At 45.9% G+C, this 12,024-nt stretch overlaps 1 protein-coding gene across 6 annotated transcripts in view; it reads left to right on the top strand.

Moving 5' to 3' along the window:
- Nucleotides 1–12,024, top strand: part of NEDD4L (NEDD4 like E3 ubiquitin protein ligase) — a 335,334-nt gene that overhangs the window by 240,089 nt on the left and 83,221 nt on the right. For all 6 annotated transcript variants that reach the window (XM_024754790.1, XM_024754788.1, XM_024754787.1 and 3 more), the window contains one exon: nt 10,295–10,345. In XM_024754790.1, coding sequence (XP_024610558.1) covers nt 10,295–10,345 — 51 coding nt within the window. The remainder of the gene's footprint in view (nt 1–10,294; nt 10,346–12,024) is intronic.

The following is a 12,024-nucleotide window of genomic DNA, read 5'->3' as shown; positions in this document are numbered from 1 at the left end:
GGGAAACCAGCTAGAACTGGTAAGGACGGAACTTTCTTCAAATGAGCGATTAAGCCACTCACATCCCCCTGTGAGAGATTAGCTAGCCCCTAAGAGAACGTGGTATTGTAGAAACAAATGTTAAGTGCTGCAGTCAGGGGGACTCTTGTTCAGGTCTCAGCTTTGCCACTTTCGAGGTGCAGAACTTAACTTACGCTTCCTTCTTCCCTGGTGCTTCGGGGGGTGGGAGTAAAAGAAAAACAAACACCAGATCACGAGAACATTCTTACAGAATTGCCCAAAGATGCCATGAACGCCTTACGGAGTACTACAAGACATCTGAAAATATTTGGAGCTATTTTTGGTTATCATAACTGAGGGGCAGGGGTTGCTTTTGCATGTTGTGGATAAAAGCCGGATGTTTCTAAAACCCTATAATGCGTAGCATAGACGGTCCCCTGCAACAAAGTATTATCTAGCCCCAGATGCCAGTGGTGCTGAGGGTAAAAAGCCCTGGGTTAGGAATTATGCTTATTGAATCCAATTGTCCCATTTAATACCCAGTGACCGTGCAAAATAAAGTTGTTTCTATCCCCGTTTTACAGATGAGATGATCAACCTTTGGTGGTGATTTAGAAACTTGCCTCTAGCTATTCAGCTGTTTCTAGATAGACATGGGACTTTTAAACTAGGCGTATATGCGTCCAAAGCCTATACCCTTTCTCCCGACCCAGTAGGTAGTGAGCTCCCCATCACTGATGGTGCTTAAAACTAGGCGGGGTGAGCACCCACTTGAAGGATGGACAGAGAGAGGAGTCTCAGATATTTTGCACTGAATGACTTTTGAGGTCCCTCCTGAAGACCACATTCTCTGATTCTATTTTGAAATGGGATTTGTCTTTTTAGCCCTGGTATTAGAATGGCAAGCAGATAGCCCTTGGCCATGACCAGTGAAATCTCTGTGCTTTGTCTGTGCACCTGTGAGTCTCAGTCCTATTAATATCTCAGCCCTATCAGGCCAGAGGGCTAGGGTTCCAAACAGGGGTGGCCAGAAATCGTCCCCCTCCCCCATCTCATCCACATTCCGGGCCCGGGCAGTTATTTTTACCAACACATGTAAATGGGTCCAGCTAGTTCTCCTCTGGGAGGACAGTAGAGGCACAAAGGAGGGGAGCTCTGGGGTTGGGACGCAGGGAACACGAACTCTTTTATACCTTTAGAGGCTGCGATTTAATATTAGTTTGCTAATCAGTATAATTCTACCAGTTTAACAGGTAGTCACAGTTGCTCTTTCATGAAGAAGGAAAACCGAGAGGGTTTACTCACTGGTTGTCAACCCGGGCCTCAGATAAGCATGAGCTGGAGAGCTTCTAAAACACACCTGGGTCTGGGCCTCTCTACCAGAAATTTAATTGTCTCAGGTGAGGCCTGGGTAGAGCAGCGCTTTGAGAGCTTCCCAGGAGATCGTAACGTCCAGCCAGGCCAGGAGCCCCTGGTTACCTCCACACTTGAGTCCTGCTGCTTCTGTTCAGAAGAATTGCGCTCAGGTACCCGTGGATGTTAATCTGTCCTAAAGAGCCGAGAAGGAGGAGGTGTTGGGCCATTGTTTCCCAGGGTGTCCTTCGTAGGCGCTGGAGTGGAAGAGGACCCACAAGCTGCTGCTCTTAAATTTGCACCTGCTGGAATCTGAAACTGACATTCCTCTTCGTCCTTCAAATTCCTTATTTTAAATGGTGTAGTCTGAAGGTGCATGGAATCATTTGCTTAATTTTTCACAAAGCTTTGAAGGTTTCCTCTCCAGGCTGTTTTTCTCACCAGCGTAGTATGTGGAAAGGGCAAGCCTTTCCTTTTCATGGCTGCAGCCCTGTCCCTTGGAGGAGGAAGCTTTAAATATTTAATGAGTTTTGAGGGAAACTTTTTAATAACAACCCAGTTAATGACCTGACTTGATGATCGATTGTGTGCTTTAAACTCTGGTCTCCAAACGTCTCTGCTCAGTAAACCTTATAAAGAATTTTGAAGAACCATTACTCACACATTTTTTTAAGATGACATCTCTAATTTATCAGTAACTTGATAAGTTATTAGTCCAATAGTTGCAAAAGATGTAATTTTTAATGTATTGAGTATTTTGTGTGTGCTTTAAATATATTTCATAACATATCCAGTATTTTGGTTCTTTTTTATCTTGTGATCGCAGATACAGCTCATTTTATGGAAAATATCTGCCATGAAATTGAATTAAACCAAATCAGTCCTTATTGCTAAAAACACGTCAGCCATATCAGGCTTATTTCCTGTCATTTAAAAATCTGACCTCATTTTTTAAATCAAATCAATAACAAAATTAGTTGGATGGATGGTAAATATGCAAGACATTGTCATTCCATGAGCCTGTCGTCCAGGGGAAGTAAGAGTCTGTCTCGTGTCCCCTCAGCTCGGTAGCTGTGCCTTTTCAAACTGTACCCAGAAAACTGCACCGTGGTGAGATTAGGAAGGGTGAGAAGTACGCCTTTCTCTGGAAAGTGGGAGAAGGGGTTTGTGATTTAGGAAAGGCGAGGGAGCAGAAGACAGACTCTGTTCTCAGGCACATCGAGCTTAGGGAAGAGGACCTACGGAGGGGTCTAGAAAATGATTTCTTTAAAACTTCGCATGCCCAAGTTCCCTGGAAAGTCTTTGTTTATCCTCCGAGGTCTGCCTGCTGCAGTTTGAAGAGCTCAGCTTTAAAAGATATTGGGGCAGGGGGAGGGGATTAATCAAAGAATAAGAAGTCTTTAGCTCCATTTCATTTCTCTTTCAAACGTATACTTCACTCATTTCATTTTTGTATTAATATACAGGTAAGGAAAGAAGGACGCATGTAAGAATATGCACAGGACAGACAGTGCTGAGATTATGTTCCATGGGAGTTTACAGATTGCAAGAACTGTATCTGGCGAGTGTCACCTGAGGGGATGTGGAGGTGGGGTCAGCAGCACATCGGAGTCTTCTGGGGGTAGGGGGAGCCTGTTAATGTTCGTTTTGAAGTCCGTGGAGTGTGACGTTACTCTGTGGTGCTGACAGCATGGACCCTGGAGCCAGCCTGCCTGCGTTCTCATTCTGGCGGCTGTTCACTAACTCAGTGACCCTGGGCAAGTTTCTTAACCTGCTAATAACAGGTTTCTGAGACACGATTGGTGAGCTGCTCGTAAGCTTATTATTCTTTGCGGTCTTGAGGTTCTTACCAGAGTATGGCTGGATGGAGCTCTCCCCCCAGCAAACTTTGATAGAGGCCATTGGCCAGAGATGTGGTTTCAGCCAAAACACAGCCATTGCAGAAAAAGACTTATCAGGACCTACCTGGGATGCCAAAGCTCCTCTGAAAAGTCAGTCAGCATCCTCTTGTAGCTCCAGTACCTCTTGTAGCTCGGAGTCATCACTCATTAAAATTCCAAGAATGATACCATACTGCATTTATGTTACACGTGATCTGTTTTTGCTTGAGGACGATATTCCGCACACCCAAACTACTGTCCAGCGAGACAAGGAGATGGGCTGCTAGTCTCAAATGCCTTGAAGTGTGAGGAAGAGCTTTTAGCAGTAAACCTGTTAATGAAATCAAACTATGAAAATGACTTTGAACCCATGGTGTCCCTAGGTGCCCTTTTCCCCATCCTTCGATCACTCTTTTACCCTGCTCTGGTTACTAAACGTGTCTGGTGTGGATCATTTCATTCAGATTATTAAAGTCTATTTATTGGTAGCTGAGTTCACAGATAAACAACAGAATCTAGAGGTATCTTTACTTTCTTTCGTTCTTTATACATTTAATCTATCATTAAAATTGCTTGCAGAAAAATTGATCGTAAAACTTCTCCAGAGAAGAAATGACCCTGCGTGAAGACTTCATCCTTCGTAAAGTCATGCCTGCCCTTGACCCTGGACAGAATTAGTCACTTCCCCCGCTGTATCCCTGCAGCATTCTGTTCATGCCTCTGAGATGTGGCAGTCATGGTCAGTGTCTGTACAGAGATACCCACCACCTGTGGCTATCCAGCACTTGAAACGCAAGTGGTCCAAAGCGAGGTGTGCTGTAGGCGAGAAGCACACACCAGATTTCAAAGACTTAGCACAAAAATAAGAATGTAAGACACTTTTAGTAATAATTTGCATATTGATTACATGTTGGAATGAATATTTTGGCTATATTGGGTCAACTAAAATATATTCTTAGAATTAATTTCGCCTGTTTATTTTTTTTTGTGGGACTTAGAAATTTTCAAGTTCTAGATGTGGCTCGTGTTACATGTCTCTAGTGCAGTGCCAGTTAGCTTCCGCCCCTAGGAGGTGAGGGCACCTAGTCTCTGTGCCTTTCAGGCCGGACACAGTGTAGCATCATCTGCCTATGGGTGACCCCCTGCCTGAAGGAGCCAGTGACCTCAGCAGTGCGGCTCCCATTTTGTGCGTCTGGTTCCCAAATCTCTTGCCCAGTGTTTGCATTGGATCTTAAGTTCAGAGTATCAAGCTTGGCAGAAGGCTGTAATTCCTGTGGCCCTCAGTTGACCCCTGGCCTGGAAGATGCTTACATTTGGAGGGGAGAGAGGTCTGGACTGTGCCCTGGAGCTTCCTCCACCCACCCGGAGGGAGGAGGTGGCGTCAAGCGCACCTCATCCCTGAGGTGGTAGCAGGACACCTGGAGCAGTGGGGACTCCCCTGGAACCTGAAGAGCGCTGGCTTCTCACAGCCCAGTTTGAACTGGTCTAGTTATGCTCCTGGTTAAACCCTGGCGGCTACTGCCGAGCTACCGTAGCCTTTGCCAGCAGGACGGTGCTCTGCTCTGTCTACCCCTTCTGTTTTGTCTTCTGTATTTCAAGCCAAGTGTCCCTTAAAATAGAGGCCTTCATGATCACACATCCAGCCAGCATGGTTTCATTCCGCCCGCCTACCCAGCGTGATTTTACAGAGCCTGTAACTGTCCTTTGAGTTTGCTCTGACATCTTGTTGACAGGGAGGTCTTATTTGTTGTTAGAAATAACAGCCGGTGTCTCCAGGACACACCTTATTCCGTTTCAGTGAATGGGAGGTTTCAGCCCTAACCTCTAAACGAAATGGCAGAGAGGCTGGCGGAGTGCAAGCTCTTTGTGTTTTGCAAAAAAAGTATCTGAATTTTGTCTGGGTTTCGTGTTCTGGCGCTTACCCAAGTGGATTTTGGTAAGAGCGTGTGAGTTCAGAGGATGTCATCACTGGACCTTTTTCTTTATTTTTAGTGGAATTCCACTTGGCTGTTTCATTAAGGTAATTTTGACATTGCGTTTTGAAACAATTCACCTTGAAAAGCCAGAGGCACCAGGTGGTAAGACGTTGGATTATGCGATGGGTGGTGTGGGTGGAGGCCAAACTCATGCTCTCCTCCTGAACGGCAGCAGCTCCGCTGTCGGAGGACAGGCTGGAGTGTATGGACGGAGAAAAAAGAATATTCCTCCGTCCTTTCGTGTGTGATGGTAAAGCTGCCTTCGTGCTCTCTTGAGGAATGAGACAGCACCTAAAACTAAGTGCATCTCGACACCCAGGTGACTCTCCAGACAGTAGACTGTTGAAGAGTCACTATATTTATAACATTTTGTCTAAAAGCTTTTGCAAAAGTTTCTCAAGCCATTCATTATTTAGATAATTCAGAGTGCATGCTTCCAAAGTCACTCTAAAAATAGAACCCGTTTCCCCTGTCTGGTCGGTGCTGGTGCCTGAGTGTGGGCTGCGTGCCTCGCAAGGAAGAAGCAGTTACTGGTTTAGCAGCAAAGCAAAGGTTATTCTTCTGTCTCTCTGTTTAGAGTTGGGAGATTTACCTTGATTTGTAATACATGAAGATGTAATCATTCCATGTCCTTACTCTTAAATTCTTTTTCTGTGGCTTACGTTCTAATGCCTCTGGTACTTCTCTTCCATTTGTCTTGAGAAATTCTCGATATAATTTACTTGGAAGTTGCTCCTTAATGCTTTCTAGGACATGAGTAGCACTGGATGGTTATCATTTGCTGGAGTTAAGTGGCTTTTAAACTCATGATGGTGACACGCAAAAAGAAATTAATTTGACATCACAACTTAGTACACGCACTCACCTGTGTATGTAATTGAAAGAAATTCCTCGAAACAGTACTTACTTACATTTCATGTGAGGCTCTGATATTTTTTATTCCATTATATCTAGTTTGTTTTAATGCTTCTTGTGAACTACTAGTGGGATTGCAACTCACAGTTTAAAAAGCGCTGCTTTAATGTATAGCTCCTATATTACACACGGGTCATTTTACCTTCCAAGAATCGCCCGTCCTTTCTGATATACCTTTCCTAAAGAGCCTTCACGACCCCAGCTTTACGTGCCAGCACCCCTTACTTCTGGTGATGTGCTCCCCACATAGTCTCCCTCCTCCGTGCAGCAGAGTCCGAGCCTAGCTCTTGCACAGTGACCTCTGTGGGCATCAGTACGTAGTAAGATTCAGATCATATCCTTCGAGTGGAATTCTAACCTAAAGATCAAAAGTCTGTGGTGTTTCTTGAATGGATGCGTTCTTTGAGAAATTGCCTCTCGTTTATTTTGTGAGGACAGCTAAGCCTGGTGTCCACTTCAGTGCTGGCATCTCTGGCCCGGTGCGCACAATGAGAAATGCCCGAGGGCTGTGTTAGGGTTTCACTGGAGCTATTGTGATCATCCCCAGGCTTTGGGGTCCGGTGATATTCACACATACCTCTCACATACCTCTCCATGGCCTCTCAAGGGCACACACTTGTCCCTTTCCTTCGGAGGAATGGTCTTGAATGTAGTTAATCGTCATTTGGAACACAAACTCTGAGAGAGAGACTGTTTGGTATATTTATTTCACTTTTCCAGTAATGGAATATAGATTTTTGTTTCACCTTATGTGACACATTTCAAGGGCTCCATTTTGCATTGTCATTATGTTGGGAAAATATTGATGGCTTGTCAGAAGGGAACATTTATAATTGTGTTACTAACCTGCATATTTTCAGCCCCTGGGATAGTGTGACAGGTAATTGAGGTTGAAATTGACAACAGTTACCACTTAAAAAGAAGCACAAGAAACGCCAGTACCTACGGTGTGAGTTGAAACTGATTTGGTGTTTTGTAAGCTCTTAGCGTTAACATGCCTGATGGAAATAATTTTGTAATGGAAATTATTTAAGTGACTTGATTAATGTATTTTTATAAAATTGGTGCAAGGTGTCATCCTGTGGCAGTGATGACCTAACGGTGCTCTGAGGGCCTCAAACCTTGGCTCTCCAGGGCCCGCGGGTAGGGATCCTGCCATATCAGCACAGCCAGGTGGCCTTGAAATACTCCAGCTTCTCATTTTGGTGCAAAGGCCACTAGTAGGCCCTCTGGTCCCTCCTAGATCTCCTCTGTGGTATTGAAGGCACATTTAATGTTGGTGTAGTGTCACTAACCTAAATATTTTACATCGCCTGAAATGTCTGTGCTTTTGGCAACAGTGGGATGTTTTGAAACCTAGATCTCACCAACATGTTCCACTGACTGGTGAATCACTTCTTTAAGCCAGTACCTCTTGACCATGTGCTGTTCTATACACTTGATCCCTATTTTATTTTTAAAATGATTTTATTACAGTCGCCCTTGATGTAAACCAGAAAATAAGAGCCTTCTGTTTACTTTAAGGGTGAGGTTGCTCCGTCTTCGTCTGTTTTAGGAATTGGTTTTTCAGTGTAATGAGAAAACTTGTTAAGGTACAAGTGAAGCCGCCTAGCTTTGCAGTGAGTACCACTGGGATCCCATAAACTTCGGAACAGGAGGTTGTGTTAAGGATAACATCCCAGATGAGCGTTTTAGCAGAACCCCCTTCCCCGAAGTCTCATAAACTGTGCTCTCATCAGAGTCCCTTCTCATCCACACTGCTGAGAGCCAGCATCCCGATGAGAAGCCCACAGCTGGTACACAGCCACGCTTTCCTGCCCATTATTGAGATGGGGGACAGTGTATTAGTTAAGAGCCCAGACTCTGGAACCAGTCTACCCAGCTAGGAACCTCTCTGGTCTCTAGTTCCCCATCTGTAAAATGGGTATAATAATGGTGCCCACCTACTACAGCTGCTGTGAGGATTAGATGAGGCCTTGGCATAGCACTTGCTCTGCTACTGTAGCCCTGAGCAGCAGGGGCCTGTCTCTTGGTTCAGATGGTGAACTCATCTGATGGGTTTAGAACTCTAACATCTCCCAAGCAAAACAACACGGGCACATGGATGTTTTGTGAATTTTGGTTAAAATGCACTTAGGTTAACGATCGATAGATAGCTATTCAAACAGAGCAGATTATGAAACGGAGCTTCAGGTAAGACTGTCTTCTTCTGATGGTTGCACCCCCGTGTCCTGTTCCTTCACAGCATCAGTACCAGTAGCAGGAGGGGAGAGGGGACAAGTGGTAGGACCTCACTACTCTCATTAGGTGGACACACAATTTATGGTCAGGAATCAGACATTTCTGTGTGTGTGTGGTTTTTTTTTTTTTTTTTTTGGCTGTGTTGAGTCTTCGTTGTTGCACGCGGGCTTTCTCTAGCTGCGGTGAGCGGGGGCTGCTCTTCGTTGTGGTGCGCGGGCTTCTCATTGCGGTGGCTTCTCTCGTTGCAGAGCACAGCCTCTAGACACGCGGGCTTCAGTAGTTGCAGCATGTGGGCTCTAGAGCTCAGGCTCAGGAGTTGTGGCGCATGGGCTTAGTTGCTCTGCGGCATGTGGGATCTTCCTGGACCAGGGCTCGAGCCCGTGTCCCCTGCATTGGGAGGCGGATTCTTAACCACTGCGCTACCAGGGAAGTCCCCATTTCTGTGTTTTTGATCGTGGAATTAACTGACATTTACACTGGCTTTACAGTTAAATCAGACAAATTCAGAATGGGACTGCTCCCTAATTCTTTGGACAGTGAAGATGTCCACTTTCTGGGCCTTGTGCTGACCGCTGCTTGTTAAGATATACAGCGTCGGCACCTGACGGCCATATGCTCGGTGAGGTATCCATGGTGGGCTGAGGCAGACGTAGCTGAGAAAATACAAGAAAGCGGAGTCTTGTCAGAAGGATGGGGGCTCTCCTCCTGCTTTGTGCACGCTCAGCCGGTAGTAACTGATTTTTCATTATCCCTCATATATTGTTTAGAGGACACAGATCGTTTTCTAGTTAATCACATAAAAGGAAATTCTAAGCGTGGAGCAAATCATTTCAGTAAATCTTGTTCACGTTTATCTGCTGCTGCTTTTCAAATGCAAGAAGAGAATGTTTTCAAGTGTGCTTCAAAAGCGTGTTTTATAAATTAGAAAATTTCATAGGAAACCAGTAAGGAGTGAAAACAAGAGCCCAGGATCCGGAGTGAGGAGGTCAGGATTGTCTCTTGGGCTTTTCCCCAGGCTAGCAGTAGGACACGTCTGATATGTCTGAAGAACTTTCCAGCTATAATAGGCATTTTGAATGTGGTAGAAGCAACTGCGTGTTTTTACGGGTAACAGAAGTCGTCGTGTTCCTTCTGGTTCACATCGCAGGTCATCTAAGCATCAGAGGCTCTGACACAAGCCCTCCTACAGCAGGACATTGTGTCAGCGTGACCTACTGGACACCCCATGGTCTAGACCAGGGACCCCTGACCCTGAGTTACGACTTCCGGTGCTTCCCAGAGTCTGAAAAGGCACCTGTGAGCTTCTCCACGTGCATTTCATCGAGGTCTGTGTGGGAGATGGAGAGGGGAAGAAGCACAGTGTGTCCAAAAATGTAACCAGTAGCTCATGCGTGATCTTGGATTCTGAAGCAGTGTACTTACTAGACTGAAAGTTCCGTGCCATTTTTAAATAAGTAATGTATAAGGTATATTAATAACTGGACTCTTTCCCAAGACTCTCAGCTCTCAAGGAGCTCTTTTGTTTATAGCACTTAATAAATATTCGTGAAAATGGTCCCAACATTTCTTTACCATCTTCTCTTTAAACTGGGCAAGCTGTGCCCCCAAACCCTCTGGGGTCCTAGGTGTCCCTTCCCTGACTGATCACATGCTCCCCAGGTCCGAGAGAGGATTTGTCTCCAATGGGTTGGGTGGTAGATGCCCTGCAGAGTCTCAGGCAGCTCAAGGTCAGGTGTGTGAGGCCTTGGGCTCACTGGTCTCCGAGGCGACGGCTGTCTGTGCCTCACCTGGGTCTCTGCCTTCAACCCATCCCCCCTGCTCTCCCATGTCAGGCCCTGGACCTTTCTCTATTTGTAAAGAAACACTTTTAAGAATGCTGACACTCAGCAAATAGACGGAAACATTAATTCTTTTCTCTCTTCTCAACAGACACGAGACGACTTCCTGGGACAGGTGGACATACCCCTTAGTCATCTCCCGGTAAGAACGGTCACCTGCTTTACAGCGTGTGCTCTGAGCAGCAGTTTCTAACCGTCTGCAGTTTGGGTGTATTTTCAGGGCGGCATTTCCTCAACACAGTGGAGAAGCATGTGTACCCTGGCCCTGGCCCTTTCTAGAAGGTGGTCCTTTCAAGGGGATAGGAGATAGCTTAACTGTAAAAATCAAGTGCATCTGAGCCATCCACGGATGCCTGGCAGCGTCACTGGCTGCTTTCTCGTCTGCTCCTTAGTTTGTCTTCCTTTGTCAGCTACCTGCTTCTGTCAGACCCCTCCTCCTTGTCACTGGAATGTCCCTGCTTTCAAGTTCACCTCTTGGGTCTAATCAAACGCCTGTTCCCTTTGTCTGGAATGGTACCTGCTGTTTCTCTTGGGCTACATCTATACAAGCTAGTGTTTCCATGGCCTTTCTCAGTCGGCACAGAGACAAAAGAAAAGATGCTATTGGTACTGAGTGAACTTGTCAGCCGGAAACACCCACTCTGGCTTCAGAAGTTGTACTGGGTTAGCATGTGTGGCGTTGCTACCATTCCTCTCCACTCAGACGAGCAGCAAAACAGTTGGGGCTGTTGACATTGACTGAGCTTAAAGGTGATTCTCGCACGTTCCAGTATCGATAGGATGGGGGTCCAAGACCTCCTTGGTGAGAGGTAGATGGTCTCGTGCTCCACCTCCCGGCCCTCCTCCCCCGGGGCAGCACCAAGTGTCTAAAGTAGCACCTGAGAGAGGATAAGTCACACATTTCTGCCTTCCAAGGGCATTTTATTATGTTTTTAAACGCTTCATGTGAGCAAATAGTGTAAGTAGCCTATACACTAAAAGAACTCAAACCACCTAGTGTGAGCCTCCTGCTGTGTTGAAGCTCTAGCTATTGGCTGTTAAAGACCAGGAAAGACTGTCTCACCCAGGAAGCTGTGAAGCTCTGTTGGGAAGGAACGCGATGGCAAGCACTGTGTTCTTGCTTACTCAGGGGAGCTGTTAAGGAAGAAAGGTTTCAAGCGCCTTCCCTTCCAAAAGATCGGAAGCAAAAGTAGTATCATTAGAATATTTTTGTTTGTTTCTATATAAAAACCTGAAGCTCCAAGGTGCTTGTGGAAGGTGGGCTTATGCTTGATGGCATAAGCCATCAGAGCCCTGACTGTTCTTTTAAAGTCACGTGGATAGCGTATGGATGTCTCAGCCTTTGTGCAGGAAGACTGTTCACGTATTTCTACATCAGTGGGTCTTCTCTTCATGCTGTTCAGGTTGAAGCTGTAACCGCCTCACATTTTTCGGCAGTGTTGGCTGGTTGGCCAGTTCTTTCATGGGTGTCCCCAACCTCCCTTTTCCCCAACATGAAAACCACATCACAGTCAAGGCAAATTATGTATTAACTCTAAGAGGTGTAGGTGAAATTTTTAAACAACTTGCTCCAACAATCCCTTGAGTGATTGAGTGCAGATTGGTTTTGAAAGGTTGAGTGGAACTCTCAGAGAATAGAAGAGTGTTCCTCTTCAGAGACCACATCAGTAGAGGGAACATTTTACCTTTGGGTTTCGGTGGAGGCAAGAGTGAGCTTTCAAAGAAGGAAGCGGTGCCGAGGCTCCAGGCTGGAATAGAAGCCAGCCGGTTAAAGAGTAGAAGAGGGAGGGCTTCCCTGGGGGCGCAGTGGCTGAGAGTCCG

The sequence above is a fragment of the Neophocaena asiaeorientalis genome, unplaced genomic scaffold, assembly GCF_003031525.2.
Source record: "Neophocaena asiaeorientalis asiaeorientalis breed wild unplaced genomic scaffold, Neophocaena_asiaeorientalis_V1.1 scaffold124, whole genome shotgun sequence".
NCBI lineage: Eukaryota > Metazoa > Chordata > Mammalia > Artiodactyla > Phocoenidae > Neophocaena > Neophocaena asiaeorientalis.
The sequence above is the reverse complement of the archived record's forward strand: the minus strand, read 5'-3'. Positions and strand labels throughout refer to the sequence as shown.